General features: G+C 40.3%; 1 protein-coding gene across 3 annotated transcripts in view; it reads right to left on the minus strand.

The window, feature by feature from the left end:
- The window catches only part of trit1 (tRNA isopentenyltransferase 1), a 45,773-nt gene that overhangs the window by 16,809 nt on the left and 2,909 nt on the right, over positions 1-26,055 (minus strand). For 2 of the 3 annotated variants that reach the window (XM_048229016.1, XM_048229015.1), the window contains exons 2-7: positions 24,972-25,112; positions 21,097-21,195; positions 18,969-19,123; positions 15,226-15,368; positions 14,267-14,378; positions 9,039-9,151 (exon numbers count right to left, since the gene is read on the minus strand). In XM_048229016.1, coding sequence (XP_048084973.1) covers positions 9,039-9,151; positions 14,267-14,378; positions 15,226-15,368; positions 18,969-19,123; positions 21,097-21,195; positions 24,972-25,112 — 763 coding nt within the window. The remainder of the gene's footprint in view (positions 1-9,038; positions 9,152-14,266; positions 14,379-15,225; positions 15,369-18,968; positions 19,124-21,096; positions 21,196-24,971; positions 25,113-26,055) is intronic. The other variant, XM_048229017.1, reaches the window with a different exon arrangement.

A 26,055-nucleotide genomic window follows, 5' to 3' on the forward strand; every position in this document is an offset into this window, starting at 1 on the left:
TTCCACCCAGTTATGCGTGAAATAAAAAAAAAAACAAGATTCATCCTGAAGAGGACAACAGCCTGTTTCAGCGGTGAGTCGTTTTTTAATTATTCATGCTACAAAAAGAACAGAAATTTGCTGGTTTTGGGTTATAGTTTGACTAGAGTGTACCAGTGGGTTGAGCAAGAAGAAGTTTTGCCTGCAGCTGTCTAGAAGCCAACAGTCCTGCATGTTTTGTGTGTATACAACTATTTTGGCGTCGTAGGCCTATTTAAGCATTTTGAGCTTTGCATTCTGTTTTTTTCATTCTGTGGATGTTTTGAGATAAATTTTTATCTCTTGGCTAATTTAGTAGTGGTGACTGACTAAATTAGAGGCTAACTGTAGCTTACGGCTAAGTTAGAGTTTGTAGCTACTGTTTTATGTGCTTGTTAGTATTTCCCGCTGCGCTGTAAGACAGCGTTTCAAGTCTTATTCTGTAGTTCTATGGTGCAGGGTGTGAGGCTGTAACAAAGAATTACTGGATTTGGTGTGGTGCATAGCTGAGTCTAGGCAGGCATATTGTTTCGCCTTGAGGCAGGAGAAATTTGATAGTGCCGCGGTTTTATGTGCTTGTTAATATTTTTGCTGGGCTGTAAGACTGCGTACAAGTCTTATCTTGAACGGATTTGGTGTGGCGTCAGCCGAGGCTGGACGGGCATACTGTACACAGCAAGACAGGGGAAATTTAATAGTGCATGGGCTAACTATAGCTGACGCTAAGTTAGAGGCTATCATTAGGAATGTTCATTCTATGATAGAGTTTTTGTAGCTACTGTTTTTATCCACTGAGTGTTTTGGCAAAGTCTTGTTTTCATGCGCCGGATAATATTTCTCTCTGGGCTGTGACCTGCGTGCATTTTTCCTTGTTTATTCTATGTTGTGGGGTGTGAGGCCATTACTGGAATTGACTGAATTCGCTATAACAGTAATCGGACAGGAGATTATTGATCTAGGTGCGGCGTTTTGAATTGTCTGAGGGAATCAAGTGCAGTTTTTAGACTGGCCGAAAGTGCGGCTCAATTTGAAGTGCGGAACTTCATTTTAAATACAGCGTCACAAGTTGGGAAACATAGTTTGGAGTCAATTATTAAAAGTGTGAGCAGTGATTTGTTGAGTACCTACCAGTAGGCCTAACATCTTGTTTAGATATTTAGTTTCATTATTACCATCTAACATAACAGAACACAATGTTCAGTAAGTGGAACAGGGCCTGTGGCTGTCAGCGTCCCTACAACTGAGAAAGGTGGAATGTCGCCCCAAATTAGTGAAGATGAAATAATTAAAACGGTGAGACATTTTTGAATAGTTATCTCAGAGTGGACGAGACCGAAAAGGATCGAAATGAAATATGGAATTGTGTCTGGTGATGATAACTTGTGGCCCTTGGCGATTTGCAGCAAGCATGGGGAAATTGCAACGTTGCCTGATAAAAAGAAACCGGTCATTAGCATTAGCAATTTTAAGCCAAGCAATCGTGAAAGCATAAAGCTGCTGAAAAGAAGGAAGATAAAGACAAGATGGATCGCTAACACAAGAACTGGCTAAGCTTAAGGCCGAGAGATGAAATTGCTTAAACAAAATGGGGTTCTTGAATTTCAAAGTCACCTTGAACACCCAATCCCCGAGATCTGGGCACGTAAGCGTGCAAGTGTTGATCAAATTTCATCCAGTGGGAACATTATATCCGTTCAATGAAATGAGAGAAGCCGCTCAGGCGAAATGTGTGAAGTGATGGGCTCAGCAGCAATGCCCAATGATGAAAGTGAGTGTGAAAATGTTGATGAGAAGGTAGATGAACATGTAAATCTCAGACCTGTGACAACAAAGGCGAGCTAATGGAAATGTGGTTCATTTCTACAAAGTCGCTAAGCCTCATGAAATTGATCAGTGGTCTAAGGACTTAAAGCACCCTCGAAAGCAGGCATGGAGGCCTGGTCTAAAATTAAACGCTTGCTAACATCTACCAATTGCATCCGTTCGATAAACGTGGCTATGTTGTGCACTGTGCTGAATACTTCTGAGGCTAGCAGGGTGAGGGGCGTGCTGTTGAGACTGGTTTAGGTGGACGGCCAAAAATTTGGAAAATGGTTGGGTGGCCCTCCATGAGTGGATTATGAGCATTACTTAATGCAAGCACAGATTGGGCTAAAATATCTGGTTGTACACAAAAGGCCAATGAAGCTATGGATGATTTTACTCAAAGATTTGTTGAAGTGTTTTTGAGACATTCTGGAATGAGTGGTCTGACTGAGGACAACATTGGATCAAGTAGCAATGGCTGAAGGCCAATCTTTTGCAGAACTTGCTTTCAGACTTAAAGCAAGCTGTCAAAATGATCAACCCACTTGGGAGGACACAACATTCACTTTTGAAATGCTAATCAATGCAGCAAGAAGGATGGAACATAATGTTGAGCACAAGCTTAGATGTGTTGATATGTATGAGTCAGAAGACGAACAGGAGTGTCTTTTGAGAAAACTAAATGGGAAGGTGCCATCAAGGGAACGGTCCAAAATTAAACATGCTCCCAAAGAGAAGTCAAAAGACACAAGTCAATGTCATAAATGCGGAAAACGAGGCCATTGGGCAAATTAATGTACACTTCGTGGCCATGGCAAGCGTGGTCCCCGTTCTAATCAGAACACACGATTTGTCAATTCATAAAATTGAATGATAATCAGAAAAGAGCCCTCCTCTCTGCGGTTCAGGGAAACTGAATGGGCCCTCACTGCAGGCTCTTACATCTGCAGTGAGGCAGCATAGTGATGGATTATCTGTGTACACGACCATTGATAACCAAACGGATTTAGGTACTTGTGCTAAATTGACTGAAACAGACAAGATATGCCATCAGGTGACAGAGGTGTGTGAGGAGCCCCTTTGACGGGGACACTCCCCTGTGCCTGACCGATGGGCGATGATTAACAACCCATCCAGAGTAGCCGGAGGAGATCATTGGGAAGGGCCATTCCACACGTTGTTAACAACTGATGCAGTCTCAGATGACCATGGCTAAACCCTAAGCCCTGTCCTTTGATATTTAACATATCATAACTGCTAGAAATTACATGATGCTGAACCTTAGGCTATTTGATGAAATGATATGACCCTTTTATAATTTGATAGATGTTTGTTTTCAGTTTAATTTGTATGCTTTTTCCAATTTTCTGTGAGCATTTGTATACTGCCGCTCTTTTTTGTTTGTCATTTCAGAAACTACTGTCCGTGACCACAACCCCCACACAGCCGTTTGACAACGACACCAGCAGTGATCATAGCGACATGGGAATGACCCCAGGATGCACAGAGTGGATGACAACCGTGATCCTGACAATGATGGTTTTCATATCAGACGTCCTCCCACTGCCGGACCACAACCAGATGTTGGATGTCAAGATGGGTGTGAATGGGACTATATTTGTTTGCGGGAAACATGCATACCCATGTTTGCCCTCAAACAGGGAAGGGAGTTGTTATGCCGCTCTGACCCAACATTTCTTAACGGATACAGAGTTACCTTCTGTTATGGACAAGATTGCCAATGATACTATAGAAGCCCTATCCGCAATTAATGAAGAATTATATGCCATTCACAAAGTAGCCTTACAGAATAAAATGGCTCTGGACATTATACTGGCGGATAAGGGTAGCACATGTAAAATTCTGACACAAGAGTGTTGTTTATTGGGAATCATTCAGATTTTAATGGAAACCTTTGTTCCTACTCTGTCCATTTATGCAATTTTCAGGATTTGAATATCAGTTACCTGACTACAAGAACACCACACATAGCCCCAGTTAGAATTAGCTGACTGACATTAAGGTGATAACTGAAAACTCAGTAGCATATGAGTAGAAAGTTGCCCCTCTGGCTTGTGGAATGCAAGTGCAGCTGCAATTTGCAGGGTAGTAGGTGAATTTTTACCTCATTTGTTTTTTTCACCTCTGCAATTGGTAAAATCAGATGTTGTTTTACAAATAGGTTTTTCGCGCCTACCAATGAGTTCAGGAACTTGGCATCCTAATTGTAAAAGACATTACACTATAGAAACATTTTTGGTATTTTGTAGCTTCTTACATTTGAGATTCTGATTTACTTGACCACTACACTAAAGAAAAGGTTTGATTGATAACAATCTAAGCTTTGTTTGAATTGTTTTATCGTTTGGCGATTATAAACATTTTTAGAGTTTTAGACTCTTACTTTTGAGAGATTTTCTTGACCACTACACTATAGGAATGATTTGATTGTTTACGATTTAAGAACATTTTTTTAGCTTTTTTATTGACCACTACACTATGGGAAATGTTTGGTTGTTAACAATCTTAAGTTTAGTTCAAAATTGTTTGATCATTTTGATTTGTTTGTATTTGCCTTTATTGTGATCATATATGTAGTTGATTTATGATCAGACGGGGGGATTGTTAGATTTTAGTGGTTTTCTGTATGTCATTCTTTTGGTTCTTTGTTTAAAATACTGCAGAAACTGTGGGGACAGGACGTTTATTGTAAGCAGACAGAATGTTGTCACTTTACAATAGCAAATGGTGTACCTAACTAATTGTTCCCCACAAGAGACATCTTAATTGAATAAGGCTATATCACCCGCGCCCCCTCAATTTGACCCCAGACATGAATGTATATTCTGGTATTATAATTAGCCAGGAGTTTCCTAGTTCTTGGCTTCAGTTTCTTACCTTGGCTTCACCTTGCAACACTGTGCTGTGCTGTGCATTACAACAGGGTTACCAGAACTCTGTTGTTACATCCAGAATAAAAACTATTCTTTTTCGCCAAGCCAGCCTCAAGTTTTACCTGCTCTTAACTACACTGGAATCTACTCGATCAACTGTGTCTCCATTTGGAATTAAGGAGACAATTTTAATAGCATTCTTCAATACTGTAACGATTTGATGGCGACACACACAGTTGTCCAATCAAAAGGTTTATTAGCTGAGAACGAGAGCAGGGACACAGACACAGAACACAATACACACGGAGCAGGTGAAGTACACACACACGCTACACATACGGGGTGGACGCAGCCCCCCACACAAAGAGGATCACACACGAGGGAGAACTAAAAGGGAAACATGTTACAATAAAGACGCTAACATTACACTCAAAACTAAGGAGAAATACAGACATAAACCCCAAATGTTCGCTCCCGCATCCCAGCATGCCCTGCGTGGGAGAACGCTACGCAAAGTCTTGTGATCCGACGTTACAATACGTTTGCAACGTTACCATTGAATGAGGACATGTGCATCAAAATTAACCATAGAAAGTTGCTAGGTCAGTAATCGCCTATAGAGGGCCACTCTTCTGCACTCTATTCTACGGTCATAAATGATCAATGGAGAAATAAATAAAATATAAAAAAGTAAAAAAACAGTCTAAGCAGTGCAACCAGGAAGTCATCCGAATTCAACGGCGCCATGGACACTTATTCGTTTCCTTATGCTATGCTTGAAATGCCGATCCTGTTTGAGTTACTGAGGTTTCATACTGGGTTCAATTGTTAAACCTCACACCATGTTGCATCAAGACGAATCGAGTCTACCTGCGACGAGTCCACCGAGCAAGGACACAAGCAAGGCGCCTCTCAGATAAGTTTCACTCTTGTCTCACCTGGTCTTGTTAGCTGACAATCCTTCTAATAATGTGCCTTCAACATATCCCTGTATCGGTCCAGGTTAATAAAGCACTGGTGTTGAAAGGCAACAATCAGTTCAGCAGGCTTGTCCTACTTTTTCTGTAGGGTTGTGGAATTGCCAATCTGCAGTTAATAAAGCTGACTTTATTCCTGCTCTGGCCTCACAGTTATCGCTTCAATTGCTTGCGCTTACAGAGACGTGGATTAGGCCAGAGAATACTGCCACACCTGCAGCGTTGTCGACCAATTATGCTTTTTCGCATACCAGTCATTCGTCTGGTAGTGGAGGCGGGACAGGCTTTCTCGTCTCTGATGATTTACACAGTTGCTGCCTGCTCAAGTCCACAACTCGTTTGAATATCATACAATCATGATAACTGAGCCATACAAATTATACTTGGTGGTTATTTATCGCCCTCCAGGACAACTTGGGAACTTTGTGAATGAGTTGGACATTCTACTGTCTGCTATTCCAATGGATGCATGCCCATTATTAATCCTTGGCGATTTTAATATTCATTTGGATAACTCGTCTTCAATTGACTTCCTGTCCTTACTCTCCTCATTTAATATCACACGTGTCCACAGTCCTCCTACTCACAAGGCTGGTAAAGATCTTGATTTAATTCTGGTACGTAACTGTAATACAGACAACGTTTTGGTTAATCCATTACATGTATCGAATCATCACTTTATCAGATTCTCTGTGCGTCTCCTGGATAACCCAGCAGCTCCTCCTCCGACAATTTCGTTCCGGCGTAATCTCAGAAGCCTCTCAAGCGACCATTTTGCAACATTAGTAACATCTGCTTTACCTACTCCTAGCTCATTCTTGGCAATTGAGCTTAATGACGCTACAGAGACTCTCTGCTCTACACTGGCATCTTGTCTGAATGCAGCATGTCCTCTTTCCTCAAGACCTACTCGTTCTAAACCTCGTCATCCATGGCTGACGAACAGTATAGTCTCAGAACGAAAGGAACTTAGAGCTGCTGAGAGGAAATGGCGTAAATCCAGAGATGGAAATGATCTTAGTAACTACCAGTCTTTGCTGTCATCCTTTTCATCCACTGTTACACTTGCAAAAAAGCAAGATTGAGAGCGCCACTGACAGTAGAAAACTTTTTTCTACTTTCAAATCTCTTCTCAATCCTCCACCACCACCATCAACTACTTCACTGTCAGCAGATAACTTTGCAACATTTTTCACTGAAAAAGTTGCTAAAATAAGTGCTCAGTTTGATGCTCCTATAAGGAGGGCTTTGCCTTGTGTTAGTATGACCGCATCATTGGACTCTTTCTCTCCTCTTGATGAGGAAGCAGTCTCTCAATTGCTTCAGCGAAGTCGTCCAACAACATGCCCATTAGATCCTGTCCCGTCCACTCTTCTACAGTTTCTCACCCGCTGTTCTACCAGCAATCACACATGTATTTAATGCTTCACTCAGTTCTGGAATAGTTCCTTATTCTTTTAAACAGGCTAGGGTTACACCTCTGCTAAAGAAAAGTACACTTAATCCAACTGAGGTGAAGAACTACAGGCCTGTCTCCCTTCTTCCTTTCTTGTCAAAGGTTTTGGAGAAAGTGGTCTTCAAGCAAGTTTGTGACTTTATTCATCAGAATAATCTACTAGACCCTATGCAGTCTGGTTTCAAGAGTGGTCATTCTACTAAAACTGCTCTTCTGTCTGTGACTGAAGCATTGAGAGTAGCTAAGTCCTCTGCTCAGTCATCAGTATTAATTCTACTAGATTTTTCTGCAGCCTTTGATACTGTTAACCATGACTTTCTCCTATCTATACTATCTGAACTGGGAATTTCTGGAAAAGCTCTTGATTGGTTTGAATCTTACCTTAAAGGGCGTTCTTTCAACATGTCTTGGCAGGGACAGGTATCTAAGTCTCATGACCTCACCAAAGGTGTGCCTCAGGGATCAGTATTAGGACCCTTGCTTTTCTCTATTCACACCACTTCCTTAGGTGATACCATTCGCTCCCATGGATTTGACTATCACTGTTATGCAGACGACACTCAACTTTACCTGTCTTTCCCACCTGATGACTCTAGTGTTTCCCACCAGATTTCTGCATGCCTTAAGGATATTTCAGCCTGGATGAAAGATCGGCACCTTCAGCTTAATCTCTCAAAAACAGAGTTTTTGGTGTTTCCAGCTAAAACAGCTATTCCCCAACAGATTAACATCCAGCTTGACTCAACTTCACTGACCCCAACTAGATCAGTACGAGAAACTTGATGTTGTAATTGATGACCGACTTAACTTCTCTGAGCATATAGCTTCTATTGCAAAATCATGTCGGTTTATGCTTTTACAACATTAGGAAGATCAGACCTTATCTGACACAAGATTCCACACAACTTCTTGTTCAGACCATGGTCATCTCTAAGCTGGACTATTGTAATTCACTATTAGCTGGCTTACCCGCTTGTGTAACAAGATCATTACAGCTGATTCAGAATGCTGGAGCACGCCTGGTCTTCAATCAGCCAAAGAGGACACATGTAACTCCTCTCCTAGTTACTCTCCATTGGCTCCCTATAGTAGCCAGATTATTAAATCTCTCACTTTGGCCTATAGGACACTAACTGGATCTGCTCCTAGTTATTTGAATTCAATAATCAAGCCTTACATCCCCAACCGCCCAATCGCGGTCTTCTGGTGGCGTCTGTTGTGTCGACCAGTCATGAAAACTGGGTCTAATTCAGACTCTTTTCTTCAGTGGTTCCATGTTGGTGGAATGAATTGCTCAGTGGTCTCCGTTCCTGTGGTAGTTTTGGGTCGTTTAAGAGGGGTCTAAAGACATTCCTATTCAACATATACTTATTGATTGAATGGACATTATTGTTTTTATTGATATTGCCTTAATGTAGTTTAGCATGTCATTGCTTTTATGTTATTGATTTTTTCATTGCCTTTTTTTCATTGCTTTTTATTAGGCTATTGATTGAATTGATATTATTGTGTATTATAACTACTCTCCTTATTATATTTGACCTACATTCTAATCTGTTCCCTGTTCAATTTTAAATATTATTATGTTGTTTGTATTTATGTGTCGCTTTGGACAAAGGCGCCTGCTAAATCCATAACCATTACCATAACCATAACCATCTTGCATCATAACGTTATGTCTTTGTTAATGTGTGCTCTAAAGCCATGTGACATTTAGTTTCATCTGATTGTATATATTTTTTTTTTTCAATATCATACAAATCCTGTTGGGAGTGAGGAAACAATGTATTTACCTTTGTGGTACCTTTTGCTGCTTCATGACGCATAATACAAATGTAAAAAAGTGTAAAGGAAAAGTAGCATCCATCTGATCAAAGTAACACTCACCTTTCATCTTCAGTCTATTGAGCTCCTCCTGGCTGGTCTCCCTGTCTGCTGTGAGATATTCATGGAACTCCTTAAAACCAATGGACTGGAAGATACCATGCTGGTAGTCCTGACTGACATATTAATAATGTATTTAAATGCAAAGGAGAAATGTTAGGACAGAAAGTAGATGTGCACTTCTTAGGAAAAAAATAAAACATTAAAAATATACAAAGCAAAATATTTGAAAATATGTAAATTACTTTCCATTGTGGAGCATTGTGTGTCTGCATCATGTCAGAAACACAACAAAATGTAAACTTGAAAGGGTCTGAAAACATTCCATATGTACTAAATTGGTATGTGTTCGGCTGGCAATCATCAACAAGTAGCCTTCAATCGTTTGCCCATTATTGTGATTTTTGACCATTGGGTTGTATTTAGTATTGTGGTTCAAAACACATCTCTACCAAACTCATAAATATGCATTTCAAAAATAATATTCGGCAAGAACATTGGTGTGGCAGATGTCAGATGACATGAATGACACTAAAAAGTATGTGAACTGTTTGCACACCAAACATCAGGCATGAGTCTGATGCAGTTATAAAGGTCAATTCAAAGTCCAGGCGACAAGTGTCCCTTGACAAAATATGACGTCAAAGCGACACAATGTCACAGAGCTTGTCACATACATCAAAACATTTGAAACAGCGAATACATTGTTGTACTCTTTTTGGATATAATCTCAAAGTTCTACTGGGGTTTCAGTTCTATTTTGTGCTGTCGTGGTCATGGTGTGGGTGTTTACTTTAACTTTGTGGTGACATTAATATCCCACTTGTAATAGAAACTATGTTCTACAATGTGTTGCTGCCGCTGGACTATGATTATTCCTGGACTATAAACTGGCCTTCAAGTTGCCAAAATGGCTTAGAACCATTTGTCTGAAATTTGGGCAGGTGTACTGTAAAGTAAAAGTCCTTTGAGGTGAAGGCACACTATATGAGTGAATAAAGGAAATGTGTGGGGATCAAGTGGAAGACACTGGTTGATTTCTCATGGAATGACCCTTTTATTTAAAGATACTGAATGTTGGTTACGTATGTAGCTGTGGTTCTACGACCAGATGGCGTAGTTTAGACTGTGTGAAACTCCTTGCGCGTAGCCGAGGACCAGTGTTAGGAAGTAACGAAATACATATATTCTGGATTACGTATTTAAAATACAAAATATGACTAACTGTAAATACAGTTACAATTTAAGTGGGTGGTATTCAGAATACAGTTAAGGAACTCTCATTCCGGCCTAATAATCAAGGAATGTTGCGAACGTACCATGCAGCACAATGACATCACGCAGCACCCGAAAATAGTGCCAGTAGGCTATAATTTCCAGCAAGAAGTTTGAGCTGCAGCAGATTATTACGCTGGAATGAGAGTATAGTTCCATGTCAAATCAGCCTAAAAAATCGCCACGTTTCATCTTCTGTTAGTCTTATTACACAACTTTTGAAGAGACAAGTTTTAAATAGGAAAATTACCGGAAATCTTAGTTACTTTTATGCGTGATGCTAGCGGGCAAGATGCTAATGGTCTAATCCGATTCAATGATCTATGCTAGGCTGGAGCTAAAAGTGACATCACCAGACTTTTAACTCAAGGGGAGGAGGAAAATAAGCATAATTCCCCAAATGGTGGAATATCCCTTTAAAGCAAGACACTACAAGTGAATAGGGTAAATTTGTAAAATAATAGATATCACCATTCCTCAGTTGGTTACTTACTGAAAAAAATGTATTGCAAGTTTTTGAAATGTGTATGTTTAAATTATGCAAATTTGGCATTATCTCATTAAATATATGCGTTTTGCATATAATGTGGCAAGAAAAAGTATGTGAACCCATGCTAAAGTTGACTAAAAAGAGGAATAAAAAAATCATCCTTTGGAAATTGATCTTAATGCCTTAATTCAAATAAATAGGAAAAATCCAACCTTTAAGAACACCAATTTTCTTTGTGAATGAATAATGTATCGTAAATAAATAAATGTTCTTCTTTAAAATACAGAAGGCATAAGTACAAAAATAGGAACCCCTATGTTAAATTCCCATAGAGACAGGCAGATTTTTATTTTTAAAAGCCAGTTATTTCATGGATCCAGGATACTACGCATCCTGATAAAGTTCTCTTGGCCTTTGGAATTAAAATGGGCCCTCATCATCACATACCCTTCACCATACCTAGAGATGCCATGGTTTTATTTCAGTTAGCCTATTAGCTGGTTTGATTTGCATTGAGCTCAAGATCAATTTCCAAAAGATGATTTTTTATTCCTCTTTTAGTCAACTTTAGCATGGGCATCTAGCATCATACTTTTTCTTGCCACTGTATTTTCGGTAGATAGATCTGAACATATGATAAAGCCAGGTGCAAAACTCTTTTTTCCATTCTGTACACACAAGATGAGAAAAAAACAGGAATGGGAGGAATTACAGGATATCTACTTTCAAAATATACTGTTCATGATCTTAAAAAAAAAAAAATAAACACCATACAGTATTTTACAGGCCAGGAATGATTTATTAACAGTTCCCTCTGTAAATAACTTCAGAATACTGGTAAATGTATAACTGGAAAGTTTGGTGTACATCGGTGCTACATACTGTAGGCTGAGATGTTAATACTGGAGAATGGCAGAAACGTTAAAATGCTTAAAACTTTTGGTGAATTTAGGAGAAATATACAGGTGCGAGTAGACAAAATGTAATGAAATAAACACCTAAACTTTGTTGTTGTAGTAGTGTGAAAGAATACATGCTAAGGTAGCAAAACTAGCACCTAATCTCAAAATTGGTCACCTGCTGTCTCACCTTCATAAAAAAACCTCTCTGGGAATGTGCTGGGGAATGAGCACACAGCACTGTTGATATAGGAAAATAATCTATGTAATATAATCGCATGTATAATAATGCAATCTCATCAGATGTTTAGATCCGTCTATAATAATGCGGGGGCGTCTAACGCTATGGAGTTCTCTGGTGCCGGGGACTGAGCACCTGTCCTGTGAAAACGCACTGGTTCACTATAAACTGCGCTGGGGGGAGGGCACAGTTATAGCATAGTATGGTGTAGCTGCACTGGGGGCTGGGCGCTAGCAACTTCACCTAGTGGTGGTAGTGCTTGACCGGTGTGGTGGGTCTAAAGCACTCAAGGGAACTTCCCAGATGTAACTCCTTCGGGAAAGCGGCAAAAAAAACTTTATTATGCTTTGCTGCACTGGGGGCTGGGCGCTAGCACGAGCAGTGTGTAGTGTAGTGTCAGACAATGTGATGATGCTGAGGTGTGGGCAACACACGTTGTTGAGGAATGCTAGTTCACCTAACGCCAGACCAGTGTGGTGGGCCTGTGCTCGAAGATACTGACCCGTAAACTAGAAATTCCGTAATACAATAGGAATGATTTAGTGTTGAAGCGAGAGTAAGCCGTGGAAGCCAGCTGTTAGCAAGTTAGCTGTTCTGCAACCACAGTAGTAGAAGTGATGCGTTCTCAGTAGGCATGGGCAGTTCGCGACAGAAAGAACGAATCCCAAAGGTGAACGACGAAAACTGATTCCCAAAACAAGAGAACTGGTTCTTTTTAACATACAAAAATATGGTCACCTAATAAAAGATACAAGCTAACAGAGCTTCATCTCCCTCGACCCATTATATCGCGATTGAGTCTAAAACGTGAATGAGAGTACTACAGCAGGTAGCAACCGCGTTGCTATGGGTAAACAAATGACAGGCCTGGCTTTACTTACGTGCCTGCCTGCCAGCGCTAGAACTTGGAAAAACGCCATATGATTCTTACTGTATTCCATTCAGTATATTTATGAAAAAAGGCACTTTTGTGCTTAATATTAAGCTTGATATTTACATAAATGATGTAACACACCATATGAGACAGTGTTTTAAAGGATATTTGACTTAAGACAACCAAGACGGTGCTCTAAAGCATATTTTGACTTAAGGAACTGAAAGAACTGAAAGAACGAATCAAACGAACGATTTGTGAAGGTGAAGGGAACTGAAAGAACTGATTCCTGGAATAGAATCATTTGGCCCATGCCTAGTTCTCAGCAATGGCGAGAAAGCGAAAAGCAAGGATTGACGTGAACACTCCCGTCACAAGGTGACAACTTGGGTATAAGTTCTTGGCAAGAGATGGGGGGTACGCACAAGGGGTTTCGCACAGGGGCATCTAAACTGTGCCATCTGGCGGTCTGGAGACAAGGAAGTAAAAAGATACTTTCTGTGAGATGTCTACATCAGTGTTTCTCAAAGTTTTTCTTTCTGGGGATCCACTTTTTAAAAATGAACATGCATAGTGACCCAGTTTACCACAGGCATATTGTGAATGAAGACTGAATCTGTGCATAAATGAATGTTGCTAATTAATCTCATGGTTGTGTGGCCGTAGCAAACAATCCATAGGTGTTAGTGGACCTTTCAAAATGTAGGCTAGCCTTTCATAACAACAGCTACAGTCTATGGCCAAGTTGGTGGCATTAACCAACTTGCTATTACTAAGTATAAGTGTAAGTATATATACTCTTTTGATCCCGTGAGGGAAATTTGGTCTCTGCATTTATCCCAATCCGTGAATTAGTGAAACACACACAGCACACAGTGCACACACAGTGAGGTGAAGCACTCACTAATCCCGGCGCAGTGAGCTGCCTGCATCAACAGCGGCGCTCGGGGAGCAGTGAGGGGTTAGGTGCCTTGCTCAAGGGCACTTCAGCCGTGCCTACTGCTCAGGGTTCGAACCGGCAACCCTCCGGTTACAGGTCCGAAGTGCTAACCAGTAGGCCATGGCTGCCCCAGTTACCTAGAATCATGGCTGCCCCAGTTATCTAGAATCTTCATTACCTAGAATCTTCATTACCTAGAACCTACCTAGAATCTACCCAGTTACTAGAATCTTCATTATTGCTTCTCATGTAATTTTTGATACACCGTAGCCGAAAAAGAAACGTTCATGAAGGTGCACATGGGTCTACAATGACAAAGGACTGTATCTTATTTAAACAGTACAACATAGAAGGCTATTGTGTGGCCGCATTTAAAATGTGAAACAGGAGGTGTGAGAATTTTGTGATTTCAAGGGGGTTGAATATGCCACCCACTGTAAGTGCTCTTTGTCTTCAGCTATTATACTGGGACCTTTGGGGATTTTGAAACCTTTAGGTGTGCATATACACACCAGTTCTCCTGGACCATCTGTTGATTATAGCCTAAGTGGAATTGCTGGAGCTCAGCGATGAGGCCTTGTGAAAGCATCTCCTCCACCCGTTGATCCAAGCGTTCATCCAGAGCTGTGGTTGTAGGGTACAAAAGAAGTGGTGGGGTTTACAGACATTTCTGACTACCAAGATAAGCACTGCACTCCAATGCACCACCTTTGATCACACAAATAATAAAGAGTGCACTGTATAAAGCATGGATACAAATAGGAATATGGCGGTAACAAACCAATCACCACTCTTTTTGCCTATTGTTATACTGAAGACACAAAATTAGGATAGAATACAAATCACGGAAGTAACGTCGACGCACAAGGAGTGGTAGCAGCAGAGAGTAGAAGCCATCAGACAAGTGTTATTTAAATAAACTCCTGGTGTACGCTACTTACTGTACAAACTTTCCAATGCCTCGTTTTAAGAGTACAGACCCTATTTGTACTACTGTATAACTTTGGTACCATTCCGGGCATTAATACTGGGGTAGACACAACGTTGGTGCCATTAGCATGACAGCCATTTGGGGTTCATTCGGCTGATATCGCTAACTCGACTAGTGTTCGACCAAGGGAAAAAGCTTCTGGGGAGGTGTTTGGCTCGAGGCCATAGTGCAAAGGACCCTAGTAGAATTACTCTGAACCATCCCTTAAACGATAGTTTAACATGCTTCCTCTTGATGACCAACTTCCTACTGTGCATAGTGCTTTCCTGTGAAATCGCAAATAAAACCTATTTTTCTTAAAACAAGGTTGATATCATATTAACATAGCTAGTTTTAAGTCTAGCTTGGACAGTTATGATATTATGGCTTATAATCAAAGTATCAATCTAGAAAAAGAATGGGATTTTTACTTCTGTAGTGGTCACTGTTGAGCTCTGTTTGGGTGAGAGAAGAGGAACGCGTATATCTGTGTACACTCACTCTGCATATCAGCGTGCAGCCAGAAGATGCAGGGCTCTGGGAATCTTAGAGGCCCCCCAAGGATGTCACCCCCCTCCTGTTGTCTTTGCTGCTCCAGCAGTCTGCTGTGAGCCACACCTGTTTCCTCAAACACTTGCAGGCTCCTGACAAACACACACACACACAACCAATCGTTTTCCAAACTTTTTGCACACAGCCCACAGAGAAGGGTGACCAGATGTCCCTAAAAATTCGGGATAGTTCCGAAATCCAAGTAATTGTCCTGAATCCTGCCCTAATTGTCCCGAAAATTATACTAGAGCAGAGTTTTGAGTAGTTATTGTCTGATTGAACATTAAAAACAGTTCATGGTGGTTTAGTCAATTTTTAGAATGGTAACTTCACTATTTAGGGTTAAGAACTGTTACTGGCAGCATAATACTTTCTGACCATGCCACAGTATCTTTGTATCAGTGTCCATAAAGAGTACTACAGACCCCCTAGATGGAGATTTGATATCAAATGGCTACATGATCCAAAATTCACTTTATCAACACAAATATAGATATGTTCTTCCAAGTCAATAAATCGGAAACGTCATCTTTAATCAGAAGGGATGCCTTTAAGGCTTATATCATAGGGCAGATAATTAGCTATACTAAAGTTTACTTAACTTACTTAAAACTTAAAAACAAACTGTTGGAAATAGAAAAAGAATGTAAAGCATTATAAAACGAGATTATAGTTAATAGAACTTCAGTTTTGGAACATAAATTAAATATACTCAGAACTCATTTTAATAAAATATCAGTAAATAAGGCTTTCAGTAATTAAAATTTTTGGCAACGCCGGCTGTGACAATAAAATCATGCCTGCGTTCTGTTCCCAGAGCCTTCTCTGTCTATGATCTGCAGCGTTTCTCAAACGATGAACCTCCTCAACGAGTAGATTGCTGGTGAAGGGAGCTAAGAATTTAAATTAGCCTAGACCCAGCTTCTGTCTGTTAATTTGCGGCATAATTGAATGATATTATGGAATGGCGGACTGAAAAAAAAAAAAAAACTAAAAGTTTCCCTAATCAGGAAATTTCAAATATAGAGGCATAACATTAGGTGTAGTGGTATGAGTGCATACAGTAAGTGACCTCTGGAGATAACGTGGGTAGGTTAGAAGTGATATATATAAAAAAAAGAAGTGGTTTCCTGTAACTGTTTATGAAAACAGTAACATTGCAGCAACTGCACGAAATCGCGACTTCTTGTAGGCCTAACAAAGGTAGCTGGAGCGAATGCAGTGGGCTGTTGCACAAAGAAATTAATGAAGGAGATGATATCCAAACCAAAAGCTATAGTTTTCCAAACATCTCCATTGTTAACATAAAATATGTCTGCATGCAGGGCAGTATCAAGCAGTGAAGTGATAACCATATGCACGCTACCTGAGCGTGAACATTGACAAAAGACGAGCCCTGCTTGCTCTGTTAAGGTGCTGTCCCTCCCAAACTTAGACAAGCCCTGCTTGCTCTGTTAAGGTGCTGTCCCTCCCAAACTGTGTTAAAATGGTGTTTAACAGCCAGAATTTCAACATTTTTCCTGGGGAGGAACCCCCAGACCACCCTTAGGCCTATAATATGATCTACAATATTAAGCCAAACAGTAATGATAACAATATCAATCAAATATCAATAATAAACAATTAACCAAAAATCATAAATATATAAATCATAACTCTAAGAATTAATGAATTATTTAAGTGTAAGCTGAACATCTTGAGGCCCCTCTTGAAAGATCCAAAACTATCACAGGAATGCAGAATACTATGGAACTCATGGCATAAAATGCATGCATATTTTAAGTGAACTGTCTGCAGGGAATGTGTCTGATCAATCATGGTGAGTGTGGGCCGTCTGAGGCAAAAATAGCAGGACCAATTTTTTGTCCCAGTCCAGCCCTGTATATAACCTTCTGATAAAAAAAAATCTAGAGGAAACACTGGGAGTTGTCTTAGCTGTAAGACAAAATACTTTGGGGGGAATTCTCCCATGTGTGTAAGGGTGTGTGTGAGGATGCATAAGTCAAAAAAAGTGTGTGACTACGTGCATTTCACTCTGCACAAATTCTCCCCTTCGCTTAAGTCTGTCATTTACGCACGATAGAGGGAGTTATGCATTTTGGGAGGAGCAACCCCAAAATCTGGGCGTTTGTTATGTACACAACTCTTGGGCACATTCTGCCATGGCTTAAGCACCTTTCCAACTACGCGCTTCAGACAAAATACTCACCGAGTGGTTAGTGGAGTTCGTTGACTATTAAAAGCAAATATATCGGCGCAATGTATGATTTCTAGCCGTCTTATTTGCTAGGCCTATTGTGGAACTATTTATTCAGACACCTCACAACTGTGTATAAACTTCCGCTCAATATTTGAACCTGAAGCATAGACGGTGGCGCAGTAATATCAACATGCAATGAGTCTTCCAACAGAAATCAATGGGATTTTACAAAATGCCAAATAAAAGACGACAGAAACTGTATTTCGCTACGCTACTTGTTTTGGAACATCAATGAACACCACTAACCACTCGGTGAGTTTTGAAAACAAACGTTAAGGGTTGTTTTAGGACATGTTTGAGTAGCCTACTACAGTATGCCCATTGCCAGCCACCCTGAGAAGTCAAAGGCGATTCAAAACGAGTCAGAAAAGTCAAGACAGGACCAATCGTCAAAATTTCGGTGTCCACCAGTCTATTTCATCCAAAACAAACTAGAAAAGGGCCTTAAAGTGCTAAAAACCGGAATTTTCCTTTAATATGCTGATACAGCTTCATGTTTTCCCCCCATTACAGTGTCACACGGTGCCATATTTCCCGACATTACCTTATCAATGAGGATACATTGTTAAATAGTGAAAAACCTGTTACAATCACCCACTTTTGATATTGGAGCTTATCGACTGTGCATCATAAGTTTTAACTTGACGTGAAGTCATAATCCCATAGCCTACTTCATTTGAATCTGTCCATTTCTTTCCAATTTGACCGAAGTCATATACATTTGCACAGATGTCTGCACTATTGTCGAGCAGCATTTATATTCGCCTGTCTATTGATTAATTTGTAATAGAGAATGGTATTGTTATGCCTGTCTCTCTACTGTATTCAAAACTGCAGGTGTCAGTCTACAGCTTCATTAGCATCGATAAATCGATATCAGAAGCAGATGCCATTGAAACGTTCTTTCTCAACAGTGAGTTTTTAAATTATGGATCTCCACACCTAAAGCAAGTCTTGACTCTTTATAAACAAACCTCAAAGCAACAGTGAAATTTCGTGAAGTCAATTTTTTGTTAGGCTATGTGATGACACACCATTTTACTGTAGGCCTTCGCTATTCAGTTCACCATGCTTACGTTTTCAAAATCAAAGACTGGTTTGTGTTCTTTCTGTATTTAAAATGGCATTCAGAAGGTCAATGAGAAAGTCCACGTTCCATGCTTTCATATCAACCTAAATTAACAAGATGGTGGATCAGTCTGGTTCTATATTAAATAAAATCACACCTCTTTCATAATGCCGCCTTGATTTCGAACTTGCGCACTGCGGGTGAGACAGAAGCGGGAATGGGAGAATATGCGTTACACAGAAGTGCGTAACTGAAGAAAAACTGAAAAAAAGTTTACACACAATTTACGCACGAATGGGAGAATTCCTCCTTTTATGAATATGGGCCCTGATACTGAAGTATCTAATAAGCTTAGGTTAGAACCTTGCAATCTTGCGGGTATCATGAGGATGCAAAATGGCTGCCATATCAGGGTCCACCTCAGTCAGCCGTCGATGCAACTCAGGAGCCCCCAGTTTCTGTAAGGCCATCTTTGGATCCGGACAACACAAACGCCGTTCCTGATCTTCATTGCCCTGCTATCAAAGAAAAGAAAGAGGGAATGGGGGAGTGGGGGTATGATGGGTGAGATATGAAAATAATTTAGAGTGAAATGACATACTGTACAAGGGTATATATCAAATACAAAAGTTAAAAATGTTCTGTACACAACAGACTATGCCACATTGTTTGGAACTAGGGGTGTAACAATCCATCAATCTATACTGATGCATCGATTTATTAGCAAACAATCCGATTTCAGCGATGTGACTCAAACACTGATACAGTACATGCATGTTTTTTTCACACCTGTTCCCATTTTTATCAGTATTATTTCTCTTGCACTCCTACACTGTAGGCAGCAGCATGCAGGCTTACTGAAGTTCACCTTGTGTGCTTGTGTCCACACATACAGTTACGGCTCCTACACACAGTTGGCATGCCAGTGGGTGTTCCCGACGGTAGCCATGCAAATGACTTGAAGTATAACCGTAATTTGATTGGTTGGTGCCGTCCGTCGATTGGCTTGATTGGCCGGTGTCGTCTGTCGGTGCAGCAACAGCTGAACTTCTCAACGCGAGCGACGGGAGAAACGCAACGCAACGGACCCACAATTCAGTTCGGCAACGGATGACGTGAGCCCATGTAAAGTGAATGGGATGCGTCTCCAGCACTGCAACGCATGCAGCTGTGTGTAGGAGCCGTAAAGAACAAAATGATTCATACCCCTGGCAAATATTGATGTAATGTTGATTTTCTCTTGACCAAAATGTTTGTTCTAACTGAAGATGACACTGCCACATGCCAAAAGGTTGTAAGACAATGTGGTAGAAACATGGAATCAAAAAAATATTTGGTTTTATCTTTTTTATGAAAATGGCATGTCCAAAATTATTCATACCCTTTTCAAATAAATCAATGGAAACATCTTTATTTGCATTAACAACTCTCAAAAAGCTGTGCAGATGGTGGTTGATTCATTATTGTTTCAAGTGGATTTAAAGATAGCATTGCAAAAACATTAAGGTACCAGCCTATTTCTTACATGAACATAAAGCAATGACATGGACAGGCTACTGAGGTTTATTGACAGATTGCAATGCAAGTCTAAAGGTAGGCAAGCCTACCATACAGCGGGGAAAATGAGTATTGAACATGTCAACAATTTTTTCAGTAAGTATACTTCCAGTGAGGCTATTCACATGAAAATTTCATTACCATCAAATTGGCTTTGTAAAGGTTATATTAAGATAGTAGATTTATTACTTCATGTTCAATAGCTGCTACCCTAATGTCAAATTGATGGCAACATAATCTGACCATTAACATGGTTGAAACATTCGTTGCTGTCACAAACTACACACATGAATAGTCGGCTTCATTTTCCACTGTACGGTGGCCATGTATGGTAGGCTTGCCTACCTTTAGACTTGTCCAATTGTGCTTTATGTTCATGTAAGAAATAGGCTGGTACCTTAATGTTTTTGCAATGCTATCTTTAAATCCATTTGAAACAATAATGAATCAACCACCATCTGCACAGCTTCATCTCTGAGAGGTTCGTGAATATGAAAATGAGACCAGTAGTTTGTTTGGAGTCCGTAAGCAGGTTTACTAAATATTTAGCAGACTTGACAATGTTGTAACATTAGTAGACTACATGAAGGGCATGTGCGTCTTAGTAACTTTTTTGTTGTAATTTTTAAAATTCTAAGGGGAGAGCCTAACAAGTAACAAGCAATGTTTGGCCCCATGTCGCTAGTGCTCCATTAACATTTATTACGTCATCTCTGTTTCCATTCACACTGGTAGTATGAACACTGAGTAGGGTAGCCAAGTAGCCTCTCCAGTTTGTAGTCTGAAAACGCCTAAGGATCACTGGACTTTTAAAAAACATTCCATGAAATGATGCTGATGGGAAAATTTTCAGGTTGTTTTTTAAATGTCAATTTCTGACAAGTTTCTTCAGAATACAACACAAAAGTTGAACACACAGAGACATAGTGCTTACTCTAGTGTCCACCAGCACCTTCCACAGAAGGGACTCGATGTAGTAGTTGGTTCCTCCCACGACTATGGGCAGCTTCTGACGCTGGTGCAGGTCTTCTATGTGCAGCATTAAGGAACTAACAAAGTACAGGAATCCATTTACATTTACTGCAAAAACTATTTATCTAATAAAATATCGACTTACCAAGTCTTATTATGACCGCAGCTCAGCAAAGCAGCAGTCATATAGGTTTTATTTAGTCAGTTTTTTTCCTTCTGGATTTTTTCTTTCTTCAGTAATTTTTTGTCAACGATTCCTGGGATACTGAAAGACCGGGGTGCACGAAACTTGGTGGGCATGTAGCCCCACAAGGATGACACGGAACCATTGATTTTCATTTTGATCTGTCGCCCATCCGCCGCACCGGGGCCCCCAAAATGAGGGTAGGCCCTAGGCCGGACACAGTTTTCTGTGAAGATCTTGAGAACTGTAGGGCCTGGTGTAGGGACAGCTCCTATAAACCTCACAAAGAGCGCCACTATCCAACCTAAGTACAGTACTTGTCTAGGGGTAAATAAGCTAATGTGTAGTGCACTGACGTGACAAATGGCAGATGTATGAATCTAGTGGTGTATGCAGCCAGGGAGAAACAGTGTGAGGCTTACCTGTCGGGGCCAGCCCTGTCTTAGCCCGATGGCGGCCAGCACAAGCAGCGATAGGTTAGTTTACGGGAAGCTGTGAAAAGAGCCTCAGATGGATGATGGTCGGTAGGCAGTTTTAAACTCACGCTTCCCGTGACGGAGACGGGAGCGTCCCGTCGGTCGGCGTTGGTTGGTGTTGTGTCTGAGAGCGAGCAAGCCCCCATGCATCCGGTTACTCACAGAAAACACAGGTGCACACCAACACACTGGCCCCTGGTACATGGGATGTGGAAGTGTATCGTGTAGGGTCTACACTAAAGCACTAGACTTTTTCCTAACACTAGGATCACCAATTTCGTATGTTGGTCTCAGTTGCTAATGGCAATTATTCATTCCCTTTGACACATGAGAAACATTAGAGTGGACAGTGTTGCAGTGGCTTTCATTTTTTTCTTCAAATTCTGACTTGCACTACATACTTGGTTTTCCTCTTAATTTGTAACTTTTTCCACCAAATGTATGTAATAAATTACTTTTTGTTCAAATTCACTTTTGGTGTGGTCTCCCTATTGCTCCACCATGTGGAGCCATGTGCACCATGACAAATGTCTTATGATTTAAGTTACATGCACACTGTCTGGGAATTAGTAAACTATATGCATGTGGGCCTACTAATGGATTTAAAAACATTACATGTATATTAGTTGATGTTGAGAAGCTTACATACTACTCCACCTGTGTTTGCCCTGAATGCAAAAGTCTACCCAGGTTAATATTTCTTGCACTTTATCACAATACTAAAACGTCTGATATTTTAGTGATTGAGTTTATGTACGACACTATATGAACACTGATTTCTTTCTAAGATAGTTTTGCAGTAGTCCAACTTCTCCGGTGTGAAATAACTAGACCAGCATCTTTGCAAAATCAATGCTTCCCCAACTTTTTTGCTGACGCAAATGTAATCAACTGAACACCACATTTGACATTACTAGTATACTGCTAAGATGAGATGCTTAGTCTGTGTTTTAAGATAAAATGCAGAACTTCGTTAACGAGAGATAGGACAACATTGTTACGGTCTTCCTTCCCATAAGTGACATAAAGGAGTAGCCACCTGTTAATGTAGCTTACGTTATGACGGGTGTTTAGAGTTTGACTTATATGTGGACGAGGAACATGCATACGAACAGGTTGGCATATTTAGAGAACCGATTTGTAGCCTATCTTTAAGATACATACAACTTTTAGAACAAAACTCAATATCCAACATGACAGTAACCAAGGCTATTTCAGTGTTTTGAAGTAGGCCTAGCTTCAGATAGTTAGCTTCAGACAATCCCAAGTAGGCTACTGTATATTGTCTACAGACACGGTAAAATAGGCTACGAGTTTGATGTGCTGCGTGGCGCTCAATAAAACCTTAAAACTAAAGAGTCAGGGCTAATTGTATTTCACCAGATACATATTCCATCTTCTCCCCTATTTAAAGTGTAAAATATAGGCTATCCATTTCGCACTGACAACTTCAATTCTCCCTTTTACGTGTTTAGACAGTGTTACCCGAAGATTCTAAGAGACATTCGCCTAGAAATTAACAGCTGATCGGAATGTCATTATTACGTTCATGACAGGGCCATGTCAACCCATCCCATATCCACTCATTTGAGGTATAGCGCCACCAAGTTAAAAATAAAAAAGCAAAAATGAGGCGATGAAATCGCAGGTATGTTTGGTTGACATGTTCAAAACTGCACGGAATTTGATGAGTAGGATCACTATGACACCCTCTGAATGCATGCCAAGTACAATACAATAGATGAATATATGTGTACATTTAGTGACCGTACACCAATCGGCCTGTAGATAGCCGGAACAGAGTTTTCTGTTAATATCTCGAGAACCGTAGGGCCTAGGATGACCAAATTAATGTTGGATGTTGGTCTCCAGGGGCCAAGTCAACACATCCCATACCCACTCATTTGAGGTATAGCGCCACCTAACTAAAAATTAAAAGGCAAAAACGAGGCATTGTAATCGCAGGTATCTTTGGCTGAGAGGTTCAAAACTGCACAGAATTTGAAGTGTACAGTAGGATCATTGACACCCTCTAAATGCATGCAAGTTTCGTGGGATTCCGTTCATGGGGGGGCCATATCTACGATGGGCGAGAAGTGCAAAACAAATTTACATTTGCGGATGCAAATTTCCAAAGTGCAAAAGAAATTTACATTTATAGGTGCATTTTTACAATGTCCGAGCACAAAACTGCAATCTAAAACAAATTTACAACTCTGTGAACATTTTTACCACGGCCTAACACTTTTACAAACTTCAATACAAATTTACAAGCAGCAGAATCTGACGGAAACAATACACATGAAGTAGCCTACTTCTTGCATTTTTCGCGCTTTTATGGCTTTTCCAGGGGTGTTCCCTAATGATGACGTAAGGTGATTCGTTTGTGTCAGTGTCAAACGATACGTGTGCAGTTCAGCAGATAGCCATTGATGGTCTGTGTGTGTGTGTATTTCCAAAAAAAACGGTCAGCTGGTACTTATGCTTAAGAACTTGCCACAATGTCCCGAACACTTTCCCTGGCACACACACACACACACACACATACAGAAGCACACATATACACAAAAACAAACATACACTATGCACACACTCATTTGCATACACAAAAGTAGGGGATGGAATAGGAGATGGAGACAAATTGACAAGCATGATTTATTTTTGCGGAGAGAATGTGCAGGACTGGGCGGCGGTGACATTTTGTATAGTTTTAGCAACTTTTTCAGTGAAGTTAGAGGAGATTATGTTGACATGCCGTTTTTATACATGAGTCTGTGTGTGTGTGTGTGTGTGTGTGTCCCATCTTGGCATGCATGCTAGACGTGACATTGGGCGTGTGGCTACAACTTCGATTCTACATTTGATTTCGAAGTTTGAGACTGTGAAGTCATTTCAATCTATATTCGACCGTGACACCACTAGTGTTTGATGATTGACTAAGTGCCATGTCATCAACTTGGTTGTAAAAAAACACAGGTTGTTGATTAACATATTTAGTCATTGTTTTCAAGCGAAATTATCCCGATACATACCTATAAGCAACACCTTCAGAATGGGTAATTCAAATCTATGTTTATGCTGGGAGTGTGGTTTTCTGACCTGTACCCACCGACAGTTAATGTCTTAATCCTCTCAGTCCCTTATCAACTTACACCACTGCCAGTGCTTGAAGGATATGAGTTGAAGAGCATGGTTTCTGAAGTCCACCACTGTATAGCTGTTAACCAGTGGGTCCAAGAAGCTGATCATGTGATGTGGACACTGAGCCCGCTCCTCAGCAGTGACTTTATTGGTTATAATGTCCAGTCCTTTATAGACCTAGAGTGTAGAAAAGAGGAAGAGAAAAACAGGGATGAGTTCTTGCTGAGAGGAAGCATTGGCTTAAATATGGTCAGTCAATCACACTATTATTTATGTTTACTAGTGCAATGCTCCTTCAGACATGCTAAGACAGAAAACCTGTAGCCCAATTACATGCCCGCAGGTAGGCCTGATTTAAAAATAGGTCAAATATGATCAAATCAAATATCAATAATGAATACTAAATATCATACATTATATTAAATGTGCAGTGAGCAGAATTTAACCATGGATGCATGTGACATTTTTTGTACAGATCAAAATGACATAAGCCTAGTTAAGGCTATATATTTAGCTTATTGAATAACTTGATAGAGAAGGGCAATTCCATGGAAAATTACGTTTTTTGTAACATCCATAACGCCAATAAAATGTGATGGTATGATGTGATGTGAATGATTACATGAATTTTGAGCATTTGCTATTTTTGGCTGAAGAATGTACATGAGAATTGGATTGGATTATTAGGCTACTTATTCTATCCAATTTTAGTCATATGTTCCCTCACACTAGTTAAAATAGTAGCCTACATTACTGTTGTGTACACAGTTTCCTTGTCTAGACAGGGATACACATTTAAACTGAGTGTGCCTATCTGAGAAATGTGTGGCTTTTAATGTCAATTGAAGCAAAATGTGTCCAGATTAGTTCGGCTAATTTTGTGTCAGGTAAGTGTATCTCATGTTCTCAACTGGTAACCTATGCCTAGGCTATGTTAACTAGCATCCTGTGTTAGCCAGTGGCCACAGTGTGTCACACTTCAAATTTGTTAACTTGTCATCAACAGATGGTAACTTACAAGCTTTTCTAATGATAAACTATGCCTCTGGCTTACAGTTGGCTATAAAGCCCATCTCCAGGCTACCTGTGATGTTGATTACATCCTTCTCCAGTAAGAATA

This window comes from Alosa alosa, chromosome 20 (genome assembly GCF_017589495.1).
Source record: "Alosa alosa isolate M-15738 ecotype Scorff River chromosome 20, AALO_Geno_1.1, whole genome shotgun sequence".
NCBI lineage: Eukaryota > Metazoa > Chordata > Actinopteri > Clupeiformes > Clupeidae > Alosa > Alosa alosa.